General features: G+C 46.7%; 1 protein-coding gene across 14 annotated transcripts in view; it reads right to left on the bottom strand.

The window, feature by feature from the left end:
• The window catches only part of HDAC4 (histone deacetylase 4), a 252,798-nt gene that overhangs the window by 117,556 nt on the left and 110,468 nt on the right, over positions 1-24,774 (bottom strand). For all 14 annotated transcript variants that reach the window (XM_083841239.1, XM_083841246.1, XM_083841240.1 and 11 more), the window contains one exon: positions 3,723-3,967. In XM_083841239.1, the coding sequence (XP_083697365.1) occupies positions 3,723-3,967 (245 nt within the window). The remainder of the gene's footprint in view (positions 1-3,722; positions 3,968-24,774) is intronic.

Below are 24,774 nucleotides of genomic sequence, written 5' to 3'. Positions count from 1 at the left end.
CATACGTGTGTGCCCAGCCACTGAATTCCTGTCAACTAAACCATTCAACATCTGCAAGAGGAAGAGTGCAAAGGTACTGAAATGCAAACACCTTGCCAAAACGGAGATCCAATGCAGTATTTGCTCTGCACCCAGTGGCTCTCCTGCGATATCCAAAATATACTTACTATCTAGGAACCTAGCAAAAGGTTTTAGGAACAGGCATAAGACAGGGTAAAGTGCAGAAATTACTGCTCAAGGACAGAAACTGATGAACAAACAAATGCTTTGCACTTCTTGATTAAAATGCTGGATGCTAGGCAGTAATGAGGAAAGCCAAATTAATTGATTCTAGGTAGTGTTGCCTAGGTATGCAAAATAGGAAGATGCAGAAATTTTCCCCCCTTCACAGAAAGTTTACAAAGCAATTTTAGAGTTTAATAATATGAGTAACAAAGCTCCTGGTCATTTCCAAGGAGCACTTGGAAATGCTAGGGAGAAAGTAAAAAACTGCCTTTTTTTGATAAGTAAGTTTAGAACTTCATTTAAAATTTCTGGTTTGCTTCATTAGATTTTGAGGTTGTTCTGACACTGAAAATTCTAACAGAGCTGCAGGAGTTTTTCATAAAGCATGCAAGTTTGCAAGATGCACAATCACACCTTGCAATAGCTGATGAAGGTTTGCTTTCTGAATCAAAAAAACAATGTCAGGCAAGATGTTGAAAACATCTGAGAACTAGAACTGCAGTGAGGTGCTGCAGTAAGGCAGACTGCAAGCTCACTCCAGTCAAGCTTACTCTGGTCAATAGTTGTTATGTGTAATCTGAACAGAAATCTGAGCACGTTTGGGTTCTCAGGCCTTTTCTCACCCAAAGTAAGCCTTTGTATCTACCTGAAGAGGAAACTTGGGAATATAATTTTGTACAAGGGAGTGATGGACACCTTCATTACAATCATTACACATTCATTACAGTACATTACAATCCTCAGGCTATGAAATAACATTTTCAGTTGAAGAATCTCAGGACTGTAACGTTCAATAAACTATTCCTACATCTTGAACAGTTTGCTTTGGAGACAAGAGACTAACAAAATTCTTCGCCTCATCAGTGACACCGTAAGCAATCATCTAACTGAGCATCAAGAATCTGCCATTTCCTTCTCATAGCTAATCCAAAGATTCAGTGTGAGTAATCAGGAAAGTTCATAAGCTACAGTCCTGTCTCACGTCTCTGTTAAAAATACCGTAGTCCAGAACTGCTCTGCAACAATTCCTTAGACCCGCAGTCTTCATCTGTACTAGCATTTAGGTCTTATTGACATTTCCTGGGATTCGTTTGTAGTTTCCTTTGAAAACAAATGGAAAACTAACTCCATTTATCTAACATTTTTTTTCAAAATGTTGCTCACCCGTGGCAACTTGAATGCGTCACACGAACTTTCTCCAGCACTATTCTGCCTGAGCGGGAACCCACCCATCTCCTGCAGCTCTCAGCAGCCGCCTGCCTACCCCTCAGCAGCCTTTCCTGCCTGCTCCTGCTCCTCTGCACACCAGAGACCAGCCCAGCCGCAGCAGGTCTGCTTAGGATACACAAATTTGCGTGCTGTGAACTCCCAGTCTACAGCACTAAAAGTAAAGATGAGGACAGAAGCAGCGGGAAGGTCTTTCTTCATCCAGGGTGCATGCAGAGGCAGCCCTCCAGTGCAGCACATGGGTGCATGCACGGGCGCACATGGGACACGCGCTGCACATCCCAATGAGCTGATTTTTTAAAAATCATGTGAATTCCTCCAAGAAGAGCTCTGCAGCTTCATTCAGGACCACTTCTATACTGAATTTCACATTTCAACCCCTAACGCTCCACTCACGCAGGATCGGATTTTTATTTATTTGCTTTAATATTCTCTCCCCTTCTCCCTTCCCACCCCATTTTTCATGAGCCATAAAGCAGCTGAACCGCTCTGAGTTCAGAGTCCAAATATGAGGTTATAAATTTTAGTTCTCTGGACAAAGTAACAGCTTCACTGCACCTACAGTTGCTGCACTGAGTGCAGTTACCCATTTATGAAAGTCAGTGGCCAAAGAGCTGGCAAATCTAGCAGTCAACCAAATGCAGGCTGACTTATGAACACAAACACAGGAAGTAAAGATTTCACAAAAAAGTTACATCATAATTACACAGTGGTATGGTCTGGAGATTATTTTATTTGTGATATATCATGGGATTATTGAAATATTGTGCCATTTTATTTTTAAAGAAATTCTGGGTTAAAATGACACACTTACTATTGTAGATCACCTTACAGGTCATCATTCTTTTTTTTGTACAGGATTACTTCATTCCTATTTTAAGTTTTTCATCCAGCCAGTCTTACACAACAGAGGAACAACTTCATTACCTAATGATCTAGATATACCATGCTATCTGGCTTCTCAAAATCAGATCTTGATTTTCTTCTAAGGCAGACTTTACCAGAATCAGTCGTACCTTCAATGTAAAAGAGAGCAACAATGCTCCTGTCATCAGTACTTTGAGGTTGTCTGTTAAACACAAATGGTCCTGTCTTATTTTCAAAGACAAGTATCTAAAGAAACGTGAAATTATAATTAAATAATAGAAATATTTGTCATAGAGACTTCATATATTTACCACCTAAATGCGCTGTGTGAACCACAAATGCAGTAAACTGACCTTGTGTTATTTGTGCACAAAAGCATGTATTTAGGCACTTGTAAAGAGATACATATCTACAAATATATATGCATATATACACACATACACCTTCCCACACCTCTGTCCTAAAGAGAGCAGACTAGAGGACCCACTAAGGACACAGACATTTGCTGTTAATCAGTCTTCAAACAGCATCTATTCTTGCACACCCAGGCTAATAACTGTGTTTGAAAAGTCTGTAAATAATACAACATTAACTTTTAATCCTATCTTCCCTGCTCCGGCATATATTTTGTATTAAAATGAAAGTTATATAAGGTTGAATTGAGGTTGCTTTTTAATATTACATTAACACTATTTACCATGTGCCGTGCTAATCCCCCTTTGAAAAGAGAGCATATTAGCAATTCTGAAAGCTTATGTTACCATAGCAATAGTCTATCACTGTGAAATATTTATATAATGTCTAACATTTTCACTATGCAACAGCCATCTTCCGAACTGCACTTCCTACTTATCCTCCTGTGTGCTAGGTTTCCTCTTCGCCCCGGCCAGCAGCTAACCTGCACGTGGAGCTGGGAGCGGCTCGGGGCGTGCAGACCCTCCTGCGCCCTCCGCATCTGGTTTTCCTGTTCCTGCAGAGACATCGAGCTCCCAACGCTTGGTTTGTATCCCACGCTGCCAGCATACGTCCCCTGAGCAGCTTATATGCCGTTCTAGTCCCAAATATGTGATACTAGCAACGGGTGGCCTAAAAGCCCTCCTCGTGGGTTAAATTCTACTGTCATCAGGCTATATAAATTTCCCAAACCCAGATGTAGGTCTGGCAAGCCACCTGTTGGCAGTGGGGCAGAGGATTTCCGCAGACAGGTGGTAAGGCTTAACATGGCACCGGCTTACCTTGCTTCCCCCTCCTCCACGCCATCCCCCTTTAAATCTTGGTGCTCCTGTCCCTTTGGTAAAGATCGTTCGCTAACCAGGAGGTTACCAAGTCCAAAACAACATCCACACCCCCAAACCCAATCCGCCTGGGCGTCTCCTCCCACGGCAGGGCTGCCCATCACTTACTTTGATGTGCTCGTGCAGCTGGGCCTCGTGCTGCCGGGAGAGCTGCTCGTGCTGCCGCTGGAATTCAGCGATGAGGATCTGCCTCTGGATCTGCTGCTTCTGCTTGAGCGCCAGGAGCTCCTGCTGGAGCTGCTGCTCTCGGAGCGTCGGCTCCGTCACGGGCATGGAGAACTGGTGGTCCAAGCGCAGGTCCATCGGGACTGAGGTCGGTGCAACTTGCAAGGGCAGTGCTGTGGTCACATCAACTGCAAAGGGAAAACACAACGGGGGAGATGAGAGGACTCTCCAGCCACACAGGATTTACTTTTTATTCTGTTCCTGAAGGCCTTTGCTGGACGCTCTGGATTGAACTAAGAATAGCACTTGTTAAACTCACACCCTGTTTTTTAAACAGCAAAAAGCACTACGGCAGTCAAAGTTCAAGCAGTTTTCCTCCAACCACCATCTCCTATAAATATGTGCATTGTTGAAAGGCAAAGAACTTCAATGAATTGCACGTGACCCTTCTTGATGTCATTCCAAGCCTGTGTATTCAAAACACACATCTCCATTCCACTCTTCTAGCATCACTTGAAACGAGAAGGATAAATATTAATCTGAGACTTCACGGCAAAGATCAATCTTGTCTAACAACTGGTAGAATCCAAAGGTCAGGACCGTGATGGTTTTGTGCTTAAAAAAAAAAATTACACAGAAAAACACTATATGCTATATTCTTTATTTATCCTCCTATGACCAGGTTGGATGAGGCCCTGGGCAACCTAGCCTAGTGGGTGGCATCCCTGCCAACAGCAGGGGGTGGAACTGGGTGATCTAGAAGGTCCCTTCGAGCCCAAGCCGTTCTATGATTCTTTATAAGAACTTCAGGAAAGGATCTTGGCCCAAAGTAAACGTGCAGTGAAGAATCTAGGAAACAGGCAGTGGTGGGGAGCAAGTGCCCTAACGCTGACTGCAGCTCGGGCTCCCAAGGGAGACAAAGCTGAAGCACAACCAAGCCTGGGGTAGAGAACCACTGTACCCTTGTTCCAGACCCACCTGGAACATGAGACGTCTGCCGAGGGAAGGAAAAAGGAAAGCCACCACCCTGACTGTCCGTGTAGTGAAAATCAGTTCTTTGCTTACACAAACAGCATCTCCCTGAAGACAAGGAGCTCGTCATAACTTCAGGCAGGGACCGACATCTATGAAAAATAACTTTGCAATAGCTGAACTCAGCTCGATCCTGCTAAAAAATGTTACTGTCATCCCATGAATGACTGAACATTTCTAACTCCACCTAAAGGACAGTTCTGGGTTTCATGCGAACTCTGTACTTTTGCCATGTTTAACACCTTGCTTTGCAGGGCAATCGCTTTAAAACTCTTCTGATGCCTCTGAATGAACGTCACGTGTTAAAAAATAAAGATGCTGACTCTTCAAAAACAAGCTTCAACAAAAATGGAAAATAAAGTGCATGTGTTTGGTGTGGTTTTTTTTTGGTTGTAGTATTTTGGTTGGGGCACAGTGTAACGTGTTCTCTGGGATCACCTGGAGCCACCTGCAAACAGTCCAAAGTAAAGGAGGATGTGGTGCTGCAGGTGGCACGGGGCAGCGGGCACAGAAACCACCACATTACCGTCACCCTGCCGCACTGGTGGCATGCCACCAACACCCACGCACAGCCTTACCAACTCAGACCATTAGTATCACAAACCCTACTCCGACTTTAAAAGAAAGGGTTTTAATTGGGTTTTCCCCCCAGCGCTATCAATATGTTTACTTTTGCCAGTAATTGAGAAACGCGTAAAAAGCTGATGCTGGGAAAAGCTGCAGCTAAACAGAGAGGCAGGCAGCAGAAATAAAAACGGAGTAATTCAGAGCAATCTGGGCTGCTTGGGAAGGTGGCAAAACCCATGGCCCCAAAGCCAAGGGCATGGCCACAATGTAGAAATGGGGAGCTCGGCCATGCCCACCGGGAAGGAACCGTCGTGTCCTGCTCACCTCCTGCCTTTGTACTGAGGACTAGCGGGTTTTTAAGAGGGGCAGCCCCGCCAGCATTGCAGGAGCTGAAGGGGTGGAAATTCATGTACCAAGAGACGAACGCAGAAATTTTGCTCAGTCTACACAAAAATGGTTTCATGGAGAACATCACTGCTTCTTCAACAGCAGAGAAATATAGTTTAGCATAGGAAACAGAAAGCACAGAAAAAAAATATCATTGCTCTTATTAGAGAATAAAGCTGGGGGGGTCTTAGGGACACAAAATTATCTGAATCGAACTCCTAACACTCATAGCCACACGTACCATGTCCCCCTGCCCAGCCCAGTGCCCTGCCAGCTCCCAGCCCGCTGCATCGGCTGCTTCCCCGCACCTTCACCACCCAACGCCGCAACAAGCAGCCAAATTCGAGCAGCCAAATTCAGCTTCACAGGCCAAATTCGGCTCCAGAGGCCAGGTCATGGGCACATGGCGTGTGTGCAGAAAGCTCCACAGGCTGCCGCACCGTGCCTCGGGAACAGAGCTGGGCTCGTGCAGGGGAGGAGGAGGAGGAGACTTTTCTTGGATGGAAGTATTTTCTGCAAAAGGTCAGATTGCTGGAAGTGTTGCTATTATTCAGCCCACGAGTTCTCCCCTCCACTTCCCCATTGTTTTCCTTCCCGTGTCCTTTTCCCCGGGGGCTCTCCCCCGCGCTGCAGGCTGGTGGCTCAGGGCGCAGGGCAGCGCCTGGCGCGGCACCGAACACCCCTGCCTGCAGAAACCCCCCAGACGAGGAGCTCCCAAGTTCTCCTCGGAAACCAGGATCAGATTTGGTTTGTGAAGTCCTCCAGAGTAATGGAGGAGTGTTTTTGGGTTCTGCTCGAGCTCAGGCATCTGACAGGAGCCCTATAGCTGCTACAGCGCAGTCACCCCGGCCAGTGGCACAGCACCAGGGCATGACTGCGACCTGAGAAAACACCTGGCTGACCCCAGCACCACGTGAAACGGGAAAATACCAGAGGAGAGTTCCCATGCTACCCAAAGTCCCGTCCCCCTGCTGGATCTATAGGGAAAAATACACAAAATAACAGGTATTTGCAAGTATTTGTACAGAACCAAATAAAATAAAAAGCCAAAAATGCAATCTAGCCTTCAAAAACATGATGCGCTGTGGCTATCAAAAATCCTATTTAACCATTTGCATCTAAACATTACGGAGATTGCACCCCGAGCCTTACAGCATGCAGTAATTACACTGGTAACAGATGCACGCTCCTGGGACAGCAGCGATTTTATCCGGCAGCAAACCAAAGGGGACTTCACCGTTCCGGCCCCGCTCCACCAGATGCAATAGCTTCACGGCACGATTCAGGCCCCCATCTGAATGAAGCCGTAACAGAGCGAGCAATTCAGCTCGGCCTTACCCCACCCCAGCCCATCACATCAAAGCCCAAGTGACCAGAAAACACCACCTGGACCGCGGCGATACGCGGGTGCCATGCAGAAACACGGCTCTGAGCCACCTCGCCAGCCGGGACCAGGGCTGTTGGCCACCCCAAAAGTCCCCTGAGTACGATTTAATGCAACTTCATAGTCCCCAAAGCCAGAGGAGAGCTTGAAACAGTTAACCCGAGAGGATCATAAGCCGTGAGTCAGAACAGCAAACAACGCGGTGGTCTTTGTGAATCACGAGCTTTTTACACGCCTGGACTGCTGCAGAAAGATTGCTGAGCACCTGGCACTGACGTCTCCCCTCTTTACAACCACGGACTAAAGAGTTACCAGCACAAAGGTGGCAGCCGTTCGCTCGGGCTTACCAGTTCGCCGGGTAAATATGGTTATCTTCGCTGCACAACACTCAACTTGTCAGCATTACTTAGCCTAAATGCAATTTTCCTTGAAACATGCATGCGTTTTCGTACAAACACCTTTGAGCCAAATAACATATTTCCTAAAGCAGAAGATAAAAGCTTTTACCATGTTGGAATAAAACCCAATTTCGGCCAGAAGGAATACATTACTGCAGCCCTGTAGGAGCGGTATGGGAACCGGGAGCTCGAGTTGTGCCCTGTGATAAATTACTACTGTTTTACCCTGTAATAAGAGCCGTAACTTTCGCGGTGCTGGAGAAGAAAGCCAGCTAATATTCCTGAGAAAACTCGACAAACCTCACGTTTCCTGTCCCAAGTTACGGGCAGCAAAGCGACTAATCCCCCCGAAAAGCCCGGCGCTGCGGCACAGCGCGCCAGCTGCGGGGACCGAGCCACAATTCCCATTCATTGTCTGCGCGCAGGGTGCGTCATCCGTGACTCGTACTATTTCAGTCTCAAAAAACTATTCGAAATGCCATGAGTTCCCAACAGAAGCAGCGAGTGCTTCTGACCTACAGAGCCCTCCCGAAAACAATAAAACCTTCTCTACTTAATGAACACATCATCAAAACAAAAAAGCCTGTATTCTTATGAATATTTTATGGTAGACTAGAAAATTGCTTTTATAGGTTCTGCCTTGAGAACATATTAATACAATCAGATTCATGACGTTAGCAAAAGCACAAAGACTATATTCAGAGTTTTAATGAGAAATGCCAAACCCATGAATTAGAAGACAAGATCTCAATTATGAATAATAAACTATCGCATGTTCACCCGGCCCCTTCCATCACTGTAGGAACATAAGGAAAGAAACAGGAGGAATTATTACTATTTCTTTTAACCTAGGCACGTAGGATTTTTTTTCACGGTTCAGTTGCCATTATTTTTACACTAAGTTAGAAACAGTCTGATGGTTTTCCCTCCCCAGATAAATAAAACATGGCCATGCATCAAAGACTGCCTGCATGCTGTACGTTAATTAAGACCTAAAGCATTCTGGCCCTCATTGATTGTAGGCACGTAGTGGCCTCACGGCCGAGATTGTAAATTTGACATCTCACAGCTTGTCCATAACATCACCCAGTGGAAGTCATCTATCGGTTAAATATACTTGCTATAATAAACTGATGATCTCCAACATAATATAATGCAAGGGCGCATTTCCTACGAAAAATGTTTGGCATTAAAATCATTTCACATCAAGGCTGCAGATAAATACGTTATGGGATGGTCATACGTGGGGCTTCTCTGTAACAAAAAAAAAACAACTTCTCTGCAAGTACTGAGCATTTTGGAAGGGATTAGAAGAAGGTGACACTACTTAAATATGTACATGTGTTATTTAAATAAGGCTAACAGCCTCAAAGCTGTATTTTCTCCCCCTTCTCCGACACAGCATTTTCATGAAAGTCCTTAAAAGACTGAAATATAGAAGGATTCAGTCCCGAAAGCACACTGAAAGGCACATGGCAAGATTTCAGTACGATGGGGACCCACGACCTTTGAAAACGGATTTCAGTTCAAGTCTCCTGTCGGCAGAACCTTTACTTCAGCTGAACTTGAAAACCGTTTCCCAAACTAGTTCTTTAAAAAACAAAAGTGGCTGCCAGAGGAGCCTTTCCTTGCTCAACTCCTACAGCGCAGCGCCCTGAACACACCACTGCCCTGGAGCATCCCCGCACGGCTCCCTCCTGCTGGGGGGCCGAGCTGCCACCCCGGCCCCAGCCCCCAGGGGGACGGCAGGCAGCACCCCGGTCCCGTCCCACCAGCAGACAAAGTTCGGACGTACCACCACGTGCCCCAAAACGCCAGCATTTCAGCTCCAACAGGCACGGGGTGCCTGTGCCTGAGCGTCCCCGGGCAGCGCTGTCCAGAAACGATCGACTCAGCTTCTCCCCCCGTCTCCCATCCTCCCCGCACTTGGGCTTTATTTCCAACTAATGAGTTTGCTTTCTAATTACTGCCGTGCTGGCGCTGCCCTCCAGCCAGATTCTGCCAATAGCAGAACGGTGGAAAAAAAAAAAGAATAAAAAAAAAAAAGAGAGAAGAAAGAAAGAAAAAAAACGAAAAGCAAAACCGAGAGACCACGCTCCGCATCCGCAGCCTGCCGCTCGCTGCCACCCCAGCACCAACCCTCGGGATCCGTGCAGAGCGCGATCGCGGCGTGCCGAGCGGCAGCTCCTCCTGATGCGGCCGGGCGAGCGGACACGTGCCGGGACCTCCCCCTGAGCCTTATTTTCAGCCGCTTTCATCGCCGGGCAGGAGCGAAAATAGCGCGCGTCGAGGCGGTTTGTCCCACCCGCCTTATTTCCTGGGGGCTGCCCTGCGGCACGGGGGGCTGCCAGCTCCTCGAAGCCTTCAAACGCGGCTCCTTGTTGACAAAATGCCTTCTCGGTGGCAGGAGCGTGTCACTTACAGCACGCACGCCGCGCAGCAGGGAGGCTTCAGCGCCGTGCTAAATGCTTTCTCAAGGCGCCGCCGCGTTAAATTCGCCTCGAATTGGCTCGACGGCGAGGCGAGGAGGCCACCGCGCGCGGCCGCGTCCCCGAGCACGCCGGGCGCTCCTTGCACCGGCTCCGCTTCCCAAAATGTCACAACTCGCCGAAACGCGAAGAGACAGTGAGATCAGAGCTATTAATAGAAACGAGCTACTGCAGTATCTGACTGCAGCGCCAGGATAAAAGCAGCGTGTTTTTGTGTAAACCGTAACGAAGCGGCCGAGAAACACGGTGCGGCGCCCTCAGAGCGCCTGGAAGAGACGCAGCAGGTTTTAACCTGCAACACGCTCTTCCCGACGGGCTGCCCCGAAGATCGGCGGTATTTCCCCAGAAATTACTAGCCGAGGGAGGGAAACAACAGCACGATGGGTTGCCATACGCACCGAGCCCGCTCGCTAGGCACGTGCCCAGCCAGAAGCTGCCCGGCAGTGGGAGCAGGGGGCTCGGCGGGCGGCACACGCAGCCGGACACCCACCTCTGTGACACGACTCCCCTCCACGGGGCCAGGCCAGCAATCTGTCCGAGCAGGTCTGTGAGAAAAAGAAAGCTGCCTGCCGGGTCACCGGACCTGGCCCGGGGCATTCGGGATAGCTAATAGATTATATCTGGTAGCAGGAAGGCTTTCCAAATCTGGAAAGCGCGGAGCATGCGATTGCATCGAGTGTTTTAAAACGAAGAAGGTTTTGACCCCCCTGTAAAAACAAAAAAGCAATCCCCCCTCGTCCACGTGTAGGAAGGGCAAGTCCTCGCAGGCTGCAGCGGGGACGGAGCCATCCCTGAAAAGCAGGCGGCTCGGTACGCCAGCGCTGCCATTATTTTTGCAGGGCTGCGTGGGTGAATGCAAATGCAGCCCCGATCCTTCCCTCGGCACACAAGCTACGAGTAAACAGCAGCTGAGATTTCCTACGAGCACCACACATGGTGCAGTTCAGCAAGGGCTGGAGTCATTCCCCGCTCTGAGAACATTTCACGCGGCATGAATGGGAGCCGAAATTAATCATCCCATCAGCCATTGAAACACATCGTGAGGCACCGCACCGTAGGCAACAGATGGAGTTTTAAATGTCACTCACTCATTCATCGCAAAGAAACTTTCTTCTGATTACTACTGAGACCTGGAGACACGATCAGGGCACGCCGATCATGGATTGCCAGGACCAACTTTTCCGATCCTGATCCCTCCAGCCGCAGACACGGCACCAACAGGTGTTAGAAGCCCGAGGGAGGTCTGCGTGCACATTTTATTCATGACGATAAGGAAACTAAAACTTGAAGGCCAGTCCATTTATCCTGCCCTCTCCATCTTAGAGTTAAAACAGCACAAAATGTCTCTTTACTTGAAGAAGAAAAATCATTAAATTACATCAACAACAGACAGAAAATGACGTTTTGTAGCATTTTCCAGCTTGCAGCCTCAGAGTTTGGGAAAATGCAGACTGTCACAGCCAAATACCAGATCTCACGGACCAGACGTGTTTCTGAGGGCTCTGCCTAAAGGACCGCAGAGGAATCCAGAACTCCCCATGGGAAGCTGCAGCACCCCGACCTCCTGAAAGCCTTCAGCACTACATCCTCCTGCAGCAGGAAAGCCAAGCGCTCCGAAAATAAAACAGAGCACCACAGAATGCACGAAACAGTAGATAACTCCTAAATGAGTATCTGAAGAGTTCACATCCCAGCGTCTGCAGGAAGGCCAAGAATCAAACCCGATTACACAGATGTCTTCCAGAGATGCACCTCTGCAGGACAGAGGCGCCCCAAGGGAGACGCTCAACTTTCGCTGCCTCCTTTTCAGTCGTTATCCCACTCCATCTTGATGTTTCAGTCAAAACGTCTCTAACAAATAAGCACTGGTACCATCTCCAGTGCTTTTACTGAAATCAAAGATAATGGGATCAAGAGTAAGCTTGGAACGTTCCTCACTTTAGACTTCATACAGCTGCGGCAAACCTTTCCTTGCATGTTTTCCTCATGCCTTCCTTTCATCCTGGGGGGTAGCCAACTGAAACCCACTTGAGTTTCCACGGGAAAAGTGTCTAAATAACTACATAATAATTAAAAACAGAATAAAAAAAAAATACAAAGAAAAAACCATACCGCCCTTCTTAAAAGACGTTCCTGGGAACGTAATTTTACCTGCCTCCTCACTTCAAGCATTATCCAGCAATCGAAGCTCTTTGATCCATCTGTCTAGTTGCTGGTACGAGGAACTCCTCACTTTACCAGATACCCAGCACAAAAAGGGAGGTTAAAGGAAGATCTGATATACTTCTGAAGAAACAAACCCACACAGATTTCTCATACGCTCTTGTCTCATCTCACCCTGAACTTCCTTCAAGGGAAAACGACACTTTTGAAGGGAGAATTAAAGACTTGAGGAGATGGGGCAGGAGCCTGGAATAAGGACTGAAGTCCCATCCTGAGATTATATATATGGAAAACTCCTCGCGAGGAAAAAATCCACCCAGCAACGTATGTATGGGAGAGTTTGAGGGATACGTAGCAAAGATGAGGTTACACAGACGCCTGGACCACCTGACGAGCCTCTTACTAAAGCTGGCATAGCTGCGACCACCGCATCGGTGTGAACAGAAGGCAGCAGGCGAAGCAGCCCCGGAGCAGCACAGGAGTGCCGAGAGGACAAAATTCTTGAAGGAGAGCAAGCACCATGTCTCCTCCTTGCTTGGATGTGTCAAGGAAGAAGAGTAAAGAATGGTTTCCCCACCGTAGACAACCACGGCACCACGGTGCGGTCAGGCGTTGGGAAGGGACGCGGGGCAGCGAGATGGGAACCGAGGGGAAGGTTCGCCTGAGCCGGGGTGGTGCCAGCTGGTAAACGGCCAGGCCACTGGAGAGAGTGGCGCGATAAAAGCAGTTACTGCTACGGGGAAACGCCGTCAGCTTCCTAAACACATCGAGAGGAGCCGGGAGATCAAAGTCACCTATCTGTTGCTGAGGAGGAATGCTGGTGCTCTGCCAAAACCACACGGAGAGCACGCAGCCAGCTTGTTTCTCCTGCGCCTGCAGCATCCCTCCTTGCGAGGCAAGAGGAAGGTAGTGCTGTCGCCAGCAGGGGTACAAGCAGCTGCACAGGAGCTGGGCACCACCGAGGGAAGGTGCCAGCAGCCGTGGGACTCTCCACAAGAACCGGGGCTCCAACGAGCAGCTCGGGACCTGAGGTGCTCATTTATTCAGAAGTTAAGCGGTGGTACGTAAACTCCCTAAGATCAAAAGAAAAGGTAAAAGAAAATTCTTTGGAATTGCCTTCCCCATTACGTATGCTAGAGTTTACCAAAAAAGACGTATTCTGACTGTTTGAAACAGCAAGTGAATGAATGGTGATTATTAATAGGCTAGGCAGCTCGTTTCTGTCACCAATCAAGTGACTCCCAGCTGTACAACAAGCCCCAAAACGTGCGATGCAATGTCCTCAGTCACAGAAAAGGAGCAAAAATAGCAACTGAATCGCAAGCTGAGAGAGGAGAGAGCTCAGCAGCTCTCACAAAATCCCAGGGATTGCCCCAAGGCTGCAGTGCTTTCCGCAGTCTGTTCGAAACCAGGATCCTGGCCCAAGGCGACCGGCGTTCGTTCAGACAAGCAAGTGCCCGCAACCTTCCGCTCATGGGGCTTCTGCTTTCCAGTAACCCAGCGCCAGGTACATCAGCCCAGGATGTTACGTTTTGTCCATTCCAAATGACTAAGGTGTGCAGAACGAAATATGCCATTTTAAGAGAAGCTTAAAAATAAATAGCTTTCTAGAGAAATTCAGATAACCTCAAAATCCTCAGATTCCATGACAGTACAGAAAAATTACGTTAAGGCAATTCTACAATTCCACAAAATCATGTCTTTCACTTCCTTAAAGCAAATACTATAAAACACTAGAGTTAAGATTTCTTTTTTTTTTTTTTTTTTTTTTTTTTTTTTTAAGATGCACCGGATAAAGCAAACGTATTTAAACATAGCAGGCTGACAAAGGACTGAGAGTAATTACAAAACGCTTTTGTTAAGGAAACCCATCTGAATCAGCACGGACTAACAGGAACAATCAGCCTTTCAGTTGCTGGTACCAAAATTCTGAAAGACGATGGCAGATTTTTCTTGCACCCCCCAACCTAGTAGTACTCCATGCATGACGAGTTTTCCAACGTCACAGCGATGATCCTCACTCAAAGCAAGCTTTTTCTTGGCATTTATGTACAGCCTTCAAGCCACTGACATCAGCATGGCCTTTTAAAGAGGGAACAACAATTCAGCACTCATTCTGCTGAAAATATCCCAGTCTGTGAAGACCAGAACATTACCTCCTTTATCTGGTTTGCAGAGGCACTTCTTCCCATACACGTAGAGAGCCAGAGAGATACAGGGATGAGTTTTAACACAAGAATTTTAACACAAGGATCCACAACACCACAACAGTTAAGATCCAGATTTAGTTATAATTGTATAGAGTCTCACAAGGAATCCTTTTTTTTTTTTTTTTAATTTTAAACTTTCTTTCTTAAGGAAAAATAGTGCAACATGAAACTTCATTATAAAGGAACGCATTCTTTTAGGACAACTGAATTTTGTTGCTTCGTGCTTCTAGAATTAAAGTTCTAGATATTTTATTAGAGTGTATGAGTCAGTTGGCTGGCAGCAATATCTGTTCAGCAGCTTCCCAAACTACTTGAGCAGCAGCAGCATTTCAGAGGACAATAAGAAGAGTGCCATCACCGCCTGCCCATCCTATACACGCAACTAGTTGCAATTAAAAGGTCCGTGACATTGAGAACGTCTGAATTTAGCAAAACCTCGTATATATATAAATGGTAGGTCAGTCAAGCACCTAAAAGATCCATTTCCCACTCTTCCTAGCACCAACCAAAGGTGGAGCACAGTATGTCTGCTTCCTACCCCTCAACATTTATCCTGTTGTCCAGCTACAGTTTCCACATTGCCTGAGGTATAAAAGCAAGAAAAAGTAAGTGTAGATTTTAAGGCTCACAAGAATATCGCACCTTAAAAATGAGCGTTTTGTCCCCTTCCTGTATCTTTATTTTCTTGGATGACCTAACCACAACTGGACACTAGAGCAATGACCACGACACTCCTGTGCTCTACAGGGCTCTGCAGTGAAGAGGGAAGAGAAGGACAGACTGTGTGCTCCTAATCCAATGTGTACGGACAGAGAAGCAGTACACACTTCTTTAAAGAAGGTTGGATGAACAAGGAAGAACACCGAAGTAGGTTCTCCTGTCTCCCACTTCTCCTCTTATTTCCTTCATCACATTTTCATCAACTCCTCTGGAACACCCATCTCTCAAAATCCTTGGTAGCATGCACAGAAAAGAAGGCACAAGTTGGGTGCAGAAGTGAAAGCCTCAGCTTTATTTTGACCCCACTATTAGAAGCTACTGAACTGAGAAGAATCCAAGCTGAAGACAAATCATACAGAGCTGTATAAAATTTGGGTTATGTTCCACCTACACTACCTCAACTGCAGCTAAAGCAACAGGTGAGCGAGTCTTCCCTTCCTGCTCCGGTGAGTAAGGCGATGCAGGTTAACATTGCTTAAACATGCACAACGGTCCGTTAGGGTCAAACATCATCTTATTGTGCTTGGTGCAAAAACGGCCGTCTTAGTAAAAAAAAAAAAAAAAAAAGAAACATGGTCTTGATAACGTTAACTATAAATATCATCATAGCTAAACTTGAATTGCCGAAACACTTCCACAAAGAGTTGGTTTTGTTCCTTGGAACGTAACCTCCAAGGTCAGGAGGTTTACTCACCATGCTCATCCACATAAACGTTCCTTAAAAGAAACCTTAAATACTAAAGCATCTCCTTCAACATCTCCTGCTATTTAGAGAATAAAACGCCACGCTCCTTGCAGATTGGGATTTTGGTGCAAGCTCCAGTGTAGCACCCAGCCTGACTGCAGGGCTATGGGGGAGTGTATATGTCAGCTAATGTAAAACCTAAATCCCAGCGTGCAGCTCAACAACTCCAAGAGTGGTAAAAACAAAGAGAATAAAATGAGTGGCACAGTGTCAGTGAATTAAACACTCTTATTTAGGAAATTTAAGAGTGGGACCTATTCCTCCGCAAGAAGGAACAAGATGCTGTGAGAAGCTCAAAGGTGAGAGACTTAAAATATATATATGAGGACAGAAAACTATATGTGTATCCTTACCTAAAATAAAAATGACTTTTCTTCGGAGCACTGAAAATGATAAAAGGTTTTAGAAAGAACCTCAAGAGGGTTCAGTGATTCAGCTGACCAAGGCTTAAGAGGACACTAGGTTACAAAGGGGAGACATGGACAAAAGGCATTCAGAAAACAGGAAAAAGATAAAAAGGACATGTGGGCAAGCAGCTGAAGAACAGCTACAGGAGGTAAGCTGAAGAAGGCTGCTTTAAAGACAAGTTTAGGAAGGTTAAAATTGATTTAATGTAACTGGAGACAAGTAGAGATGGAAATAACTTGCCCATTGCTTTCTTGAAACACTATGTACCCTTGGTTATTACCAAGAAATGAGTCTAGAAATGAACGTCAGTGGGACAGTTTCGTAACTAATGCAAGATCTGTGCAGTCGTAGCTTAAACAGCAGCTAACTCTCGCAGCCCACTCACCTAAGCCCTACAGACTGAAGGGAAAGAGCTCGCTGGCCCACTAGCTTGTCTGTCCTCCTCTCTCCTGCCTATACCAGGTACTACACCAAAAAATCCCCCCTCCCTCACTACGTACAAATACTGTCCCTCTCCTTTCTGCATCGTGGTTGCCTCCAAAAGCCCCACGCTGGGCTCCCAGGTTGTGCTAAACATTAAAACTCCTGGCACGAGCCTGCAACAGCCCTGAAGAGCTTCTCAGATGAAGACAAAAGGCCAACGGAGAGAGGAGGACAAGGCTGACTTGCATTGACATCTCCCTTCATAGCCCTTTTTTCTCAAAGGTTTAGAAAAGCGTCAGTATCAACCACCACCCCCTGCGTTTTTCAAAGGGAAAGCAGGGTGGCAGAAGAGCGAAGGCTGGGTGGGAGGCACCAGCCTGAAGGAGGAGGCACACAGCCACAGGCAGGACTGGCCGGGGTAACACCAGCACGACGTGGTGACTGGGGGGATACGGCACACCCCTCCCAACAGCTTCCATCTGTGGTGTTACGGGTCAGGAAGAGCAGCAGTGCGAGACACAACCTGGGTAAATCCCAAATCAGCAGCAGGACTTGTACCAGCTGCCCGTCATTTTCTGGATGACTTCTCCCACTGCTTTGAAACCATCGGTGGTTGGAGTTGTGCCTTGCAGGAGCACAATGTCAGCACGAAAACACCCAAAGCTCCTCATCTGGATTTAAGAAATAGGGAAGGTAGCATTCCTCTGCACGTGTTCTCAGATTTAGCATCCTTACTGGTAAAGACTGTCAACAGCAGCACATCTGGAAAGTTAACAGAAAGTTAACAGAAGTCCACCTCTCTTCAGATTAGGGAATGCACAAAGGGATGATGCAGCTTCTTCGAGTCTGTCTTCAGATACAGAACCTCCTTTTATATCAGTTTTCAGTAACTGGAACGTGTGACAAAAATGAGGCATTCGATTCCTGTATCCACTTCAATATTTCTATACAAAAACTTGTTTCAAAGAAGGTATCTAGAGCTAAAAAGACAGATAATCACTACCAAAACCAAAAGCTTCCTCTGACAAAATTCTTCTTTGATACCAATACACAATTAATCTCTTCTCTATCAATTTCTTGTACATAAACTGTATTTTATTTGCAGGTCACTTTAAGCAAACACCAAGGGGTTCTACAGCCTCATCCCTCAAGTCTGAATCCACTCTTTCTGTTTTTCAGGAAATGTTAAAAAGCCATCTATATACAATCTTTTCATTAGTAGTAGTTTATTTTTCATTTTTCTTCTGTGCAATACAAAGTTGGAAAAAAAAAACTCTGAAGAGGCAAAAGGTACCCCTGCAAGGTGCATGAGGCAGTGCTTGGCTCTGGGGTGACTCACCGTTGAGCCTATTGCTTTTGCAGTGCCATTCTGTTTTAAAGCTGCCAATGCCATATTTTTTGTTTCTCAAGCACATCAAGTTATAGGAAGCATTAACTTTGAGTCAGGAATTTTCCTCTCATTTAGGGTAAGTATTTTATAAAATTATGCTTTCTTAATGTGTAGTTGTCTCAATGTGCTATGTCATTTACAGAAAATCTGAACTTAAGGTGTGTGTGTTTTTTTTTTCTTACAGCACAGAATTCATCAAATAAGATTTATAACCAAAAGATTACAGAAACAGTCATCCTTGCAAGGCAAGCCAGACCATTTGAAATACTCATAAAACACAGCAGCATGTGTGAAAATGAACTGCTCAGCTCTCTTTAGAGCATCATCCTCAGAAAAGCAATTCTTGCTCATAAATCCTAAAAATAGAGAGAGGGCATAAAGAGAATTTTACTTCTAAACAGCACTGATAAACACTTACGGTTCCAGTATCTGGTTTCTAAGATGGGCGCTAAAGAACTGAAACAACTGCAGAGAAAAAGACCACAATGGCTGGAAGATGGTGGAGAATATGCTGCCGTGACGGACGGGAGATGGATAAATCCACGGAAACTGCAGAACGACTGGGTTACAACGTGCAAGCGCCAGCTAAGGGAAAACCTCAGGTGCTTGCGGGCTCTGGGGCTGCAGCAAAGGGCCTTTCAGCTAGCAAAAGTAAGTTTATCCAGGGCCAAACTAATTGCCACAATGATTAAGGCCCGCAGTAATCACCAAGAGAAGCGGTAGATCTTCCCCCTCTCACTTTGCAACTCCGTCCTGCCAGCTGAAAAGCTTTTGCAGAGCACAAGGAACTGACCTCAATGCTTCTGGGTGGCATTTAGCTTTACACACAGCGTAAAGCCAGGCAAGGTAATCCAGTGGCATTTTGCGTGATGGACTGCTTGTGTACATTCGTGGCTGCGAGACGAATCCCAGAGCACGCGTCTCCTGGCGGGCCAGCAACCCGCGCTCGGAGGCCACACAAAGCTCCTGCACCCCACAGGGCGCAAGGGCTGCGGGAGCCCCCCTGATCTGCTCTGACCTCCCAGCTCCCAAAGGGCACAGGCCTGGGGTTTCAGAAAGGACCTTCACTAGAGAGGGAAGAAAAAATTAACCCATCCCTCTGGTGGTTCCCTGCACCAGCACAGGGAAACGAAGCAGCCGTGCAATACCGCAATGAAAGCAAACTGCCCCTCACTGCATCCCCAGAGCATCCCAGTCCTCTCCTGCAAGCTGTTCCTTCCTGCAGCACACGTTACTGCCCTAAACACCAAGGCTGATCATTTCAGATTAGCACTTAGCATTTCCAAAATGCTGTTGTTACTACTTTTGGTATAGAGAAACTTCCAGAAAGAGACAGATCTCTGCGTTTGCCTTTGTGTGGGACCACCCACCTCAACTACACAGACAACAAGCAGAACTCAAAGTATGATAAATTCCATGTAAATGTTTCCATACTGAAATAAGGCAGTCTTAAATCACTGCAGTCTAATCCTCCCGTGATTTAGCACGCTTTAATTTGCATGTTTCCACTTCACAGCCGATTTGCCTCAAACTGGCTTCGCTCGAGGTATGGGGCTTCCACTGCAGAGCCCTGCTTTGGCAGGTCCCGTGCGGCACCACCAGCCCCCTGTGCTGATCCCAGCCCTGCCAAGAGCCCGGGAGAGTTAGGAAAGCCCTCACCGCTTGTGTGTAAGGTACTCAGGAGTCCAGAAGCGATGCCTGAAAATGAGGGAGGGATGAAGCTGCAGGAGCTACAGCTCCCCTGTCTCCGACAGCAGGGTGTGCTGAGGAGGTCCCACCACCACGGCACTTTTTTCGGGGACAGCTGGACCAGAGCAGGAAGCAGAAGTGATCCCAGCTGTGCACGATCCCTCCCGTGGGCATGGAGGAGCTGGGTTACTGAGCTGACCAGAGACGTGGAGGCCGTTCTGCAAGAGGAGACTACAAAACTAACTTGGTGCAGCAAAAAACAGGCTGCCAGGAGATTTTATGGGTACAGAGGGGGGCTCTGAGCAACCTGATGCAGCGGGCGACACGTCCCTGCCCGCCGCAGGGGGTCGGATGAAGTTGTCTTTAGGGCCCCTTCCCACCCAAACCTTCTGTGCTTCTGTGAAGGGCTGGGGAGGAGGTGAAAGCACGAGATGGGGGAAGGCACACAGACACGGTGCAATGACAGCAGCACCCAGCTGGCTGCTTCGCTTCTCCTCGCTCGGTTCTTTGCAGTTCTCTGCTTTTTTATACACCGGCGTACTTTGCATTTGTAAATAGGTACTTCCCCCCTTGCGTCCTAGATCTGACTGCACCCACAGTGACCATCTCCAGAGAAGCTTTTTGGCTGATCGGTTCTAAACTTTTTGGGCCATGACTATTAATAGGTCAACTGTGTCGCAAGGATGCATGCATGAAAGGCCGCTATTTGCTCATCAGAGGAGCGGTGAATTATTTACAAAGGAAGTTAGGCCCTATTTTCAGGGGGACAGCATACAAATGGTACAAACCAGTGCTGTTTCCCACAAGACAGGTGGTTTTAGAAGGTCTGCTGTAATAACTTTGCAGATTAAAGCAGAACTGGTTAAATCTGAAGTTGCGGGTAGGCTGAAATATCATCCAGTCATCTGATCAGCAGCATGTACTTAGAGATAGCAAGACTCACTCTTGGCCTTACCCAAACTTTGACCTCCTTGTCCAATCATCACTTTGTCAGAAATGTTATCTTCAAAGTTTTAAGTGACAGTACATTTGTTTGTACTGTTTGTTTCTGGTGAGCAAGCCTGTTGTATTTGGTAGGTCACTCAGTTTTACCATCTGCCTTGATTTACGCTTAAGAAACGCGTTGTTTCTGAAATCCCTTGGGTTGTACACAATTGTACCATGCCAAAACCAGTGAAGACGTAACCAGAAGCACTTTGATTTTGTGCCACTTCAGTGTAAATGCTCACAAGTTAATGGAAAAATGATACCATCAAAAGCCTGCGCAAGAGCTCTACAAAGGCATCTAGCAGTTTCTGTGCTTCCTCCCACTCAGCCCCACGCTGGGTGAGGGTATGATTATTAATTCCCCTGGACAGCTCAGCGTGGGACAGCCTGAAGGGCAGGGCCAGTGCTGGGGACCGTCGATGGCACCTCCCGACAAGCAGCGCTGCGGGGAGACGCCTGCACCATCCGCCTGCGACCACTGCCACGTCCATCCCTGGGGAGCCTCAGGAGCAGCGACACCGGCAGATTACCACTAGATTAAAACACAATCACAAATTGAACATGTTCTCCAATAAACTAGTTCCAAGGTTTCACAGGAAACCTTTCACGGGAAACATCTAGCATCATTCCTCATTACTTGTGCCCTAAACTTCAATAAAGGAAGCTTCTCAAAGCCTAGCACCGCAGCATGCTGAAAATATTAGCGCTGGGCTGTAAATAACAAGGGATGCCAATGCCACTCACCCTCAGCTCAGAGCGACCACGCTTCTGCAGAGTGACGTATGCAGCAACGCAGAAGAGCACCGACCTGCACGGTCCTTTTCTTCCAGGCAGGGCACAGAGGTAGGCCTGGACAAAGCCTACACAGTAGTTTTGCAATGCTCTACAATGACTCGGTTTTTTTTTTTAAAAAAAAAAAAAGGAAGAGATTTCAAGCCTCCCACTAAACATACTCATTCCCCTTATCGCCTCCAGTTATATTAGTCCACTTCACCCCATCTTAAAGGCAGTATGCTGAAGGTACCCCTACGTGAGTAGCAGTCAGCTTCGGGCAGCTGCGCACACATTTATTGATTCAAATCAGTTTATCAATCAGAACGTGCACATCAGAGCAAGATGGCTGTGCGGGCATGTGCTGTTACACAACTGGAAACTAAACCCGTGGCAGGAGAGATCCTTCACAGCAAGATTTTCCCTCTCCTTCTGAACCCGTCTCAGATGCATGAAGAAGCTTTTCCAGCCATACTAACAGCAACAAAAACACGGCAATATGACATATAGCTGGTCCTTTGGAAGGAGAAAACAACATTATTCAGTAAGGTCTTGAAATTTTAAACCTGACTTCTCCTTGCTTTGACCATAACCTCACAAGTGATGCCAGCAGCAAGCCCATCTGGCACGTGTAAGGCTAAATATCCACCGCTTGTGAAAATGAATGGCTTAACATTAGCATACACTTTAAGATCTGGTTTGCAATGGCAAACCTTCCTCGCCTGAGGAAGGCCGACAGGGCGACATTCACAACGCTGCCGCTCTGCTTTGCTCCACAGGATTGACAGGGGCAGGTAACGAGGCAGAGACCCACTTTACAGGCGGTGCTGAACCCATCAAGGAGGCGTCAGATTTAAGCAGGGTTTAACCTTCATCCCCATCTATGCCGGAGTCAGAGATGTTCTCAATGCTCACGGACAGCTGTATTCACCAAGCGATATGCAACTTAGGCATTTAGACGTAAAGCGGTATTTAGATATAAAATAGCGGTTAATATCGTAACTCGAAGGTGCAACATAATGCCGTGACGGTGCGTTATATAACGGCTGCTTGGAAGTGGAAGTTTTTATCATACGCAGGAAGCTATTTTCTGGGATAAAGATTAAAGCGTGTTTTCAACTGCACGCCAACTTAACAACTAGCGTGTTCTAGGATTGCTTGAAAAAAATAAATAAAGCAGCTTTAAAGAGCTAGAAGTTTTCTTAATATGATGATTTTTATATTGCGTGTAATTTGCATTTGTCTGCTCTCTCACGCACTTCACTCAAAAGTGATTTTTCTTCCTTCTGCGGGAGAACTGTGCTGTAGTTCCCGCACTATATCCTGACATCAGTAATTTTGACAGCATCAATAATTTTGTTAGTACATTTACACGTAGCCAAACCTCCAAACTGAAGCCTAAATTATTTTTTAAAAAATTCAAGGAAAAACATACATTGGTAAGCACGTGAGAAACAGCACAAGAGAGCTATTGCTTGGCAGAAGTGTACGAGTATTTACAAGCTTCAGGAATTTGGTCGGAATCAGTGATGTATAGGACAAGTTGCCAAGTAACTGCATTTTCTGCTTCTCTCTCGGCATAGCACTGCAGCGAGCCTGTTCAAACCCAGCAAACAGCAGCAAAACTTCAAAGCCCCCCCCCTGTGCAAAAGAACGTGATTTGTTTCCTCTTTACAAGAACCCAATTTCACAGCAGAATTTATCCAACAAATGATTTTCCTTAAGTATGACTAAACCACATTTTTGACCCTGAAAATATACAACCCCCACCTGTAAGTGAATGTTTTTGGGGGAAGGAGGGGTGGCAAGCAGCACTGGTAGCATCTAAGTCAAATCCCAATTCCCTCCTCTGTTGGTGAAAGTGCCCTGAGAACCGTGCTCTAAGACAGTTCGTGGTGTGGGGAGCTGGAGGCTTGGACTTCGAAGGGAAAGCGAGCAACCCAGCTGAGACGGCCCCTCTCCTCATGGGGTGGTGGCAATGCCAGCTTTGCATCCAGCCCAGCACCACAGCCACTAGAAAGGGGACTGGGCCCCATGCTCAGGCTGCTTTGCTGCTCCCTCGTCTCTCCGGGTCCTGCAGGAGCCCCAGGGCCGTAGAGATGCAGTGACAGACGTGGAGGCAGCCCATGATCTCCCAGCCGCTGACCAGACCCCTGGAACATTTCACAGCTTTGCTGCTTCGGGAGCAGCGCTTGCACGGAAGCGGGTCAGGCAGTCACCCTCAAAATGCTTTTTGCCCCTTTTGAAGCAGCAAAATCAGCCCTAAGCAATTCTGCTATAAAAAGAAAAAAGCGCAAAGACAGCATAAAAAAGGGATATAGCACAAGGAGCAACAGAGGAAACCAGAAACAGGAATCCAGCAGGAACCCAAGCCAGGCAGATTTCATGCATCACAGAAGGTGCTAATCACAATGCTGTAATTAGAGGCTGAGCTGAGCTGGGGATCTCGAAGCCAACGTGCACCGTGATGCTCTGGGAAGGCAGAAGAGCATCCCCAGACCTGCAATACGTGGTCTGACACCAGAAGCCTTTTCCTAAGAGCCGACTTCCAAACTCTCTGCCACCATCGCTCAAAATACAAACCAGCCTCTTTCTGCACAAGATCCATGTACTCTGTCATCACTGTGAACATATATGCCCTATGCAAAATGGAAAGTCGTGGGTTGCCTTTTTCATTTTAGGATCCGTGTGTATTGTTTTCATTTTGATTGTAAAGATAACCTCTTTTTTTTTTGTACTGAACAACGGGGTCCCCACTATTTGGCTTCAGGAGCAGAAAGTTTAAAGCACGGTGGTATAATTCGTGTGTTCCCAAATCAAGATGAACCAGGAATTTCTGCAGTGGTTCCCCCATTCCCTGTTACACCAAACAAGGTGAAATTACCCCCTCTCTCTTGCTCTGCCTCATAATGAGAGAAAGCTAATTACAGATATTGTACATATTTGGCTTCACTTAAAGCTAGATGGGTTTCTTGGCTGCTTATTTGGGATTCTTGATATTTGTGTCAACCTAGCCAATGCCTTTCCTGATATTTAATTTCCATCTCTTACCAGCATCTGGACACTACCATATCACATATCAAGGCTAAGACGAAGCAATTATCTAAACTGAAGTTAAACCTTTTCCTATGCTTTCATTCTAGATCTCCGCAATTTTAGTATTACTTTTTTTTTTTTTTACTACTGATTTTTCATTTCAAATACCTGCTCCCTTCCCTTTAAAAAAAAAAAA

This window comes from Anser anser, assembly GCF_964211835.1.
Source record: "Anser anser genome assembly, chromosome: 6".
NCBI lineage: Eukaryota > Metazoa > Chordata > Aves > Anseriformes > Anatidae > Anser > Anser anser.
This window is presented reverse-complemented; position numbering and strand designations above follow the sequence as displayed.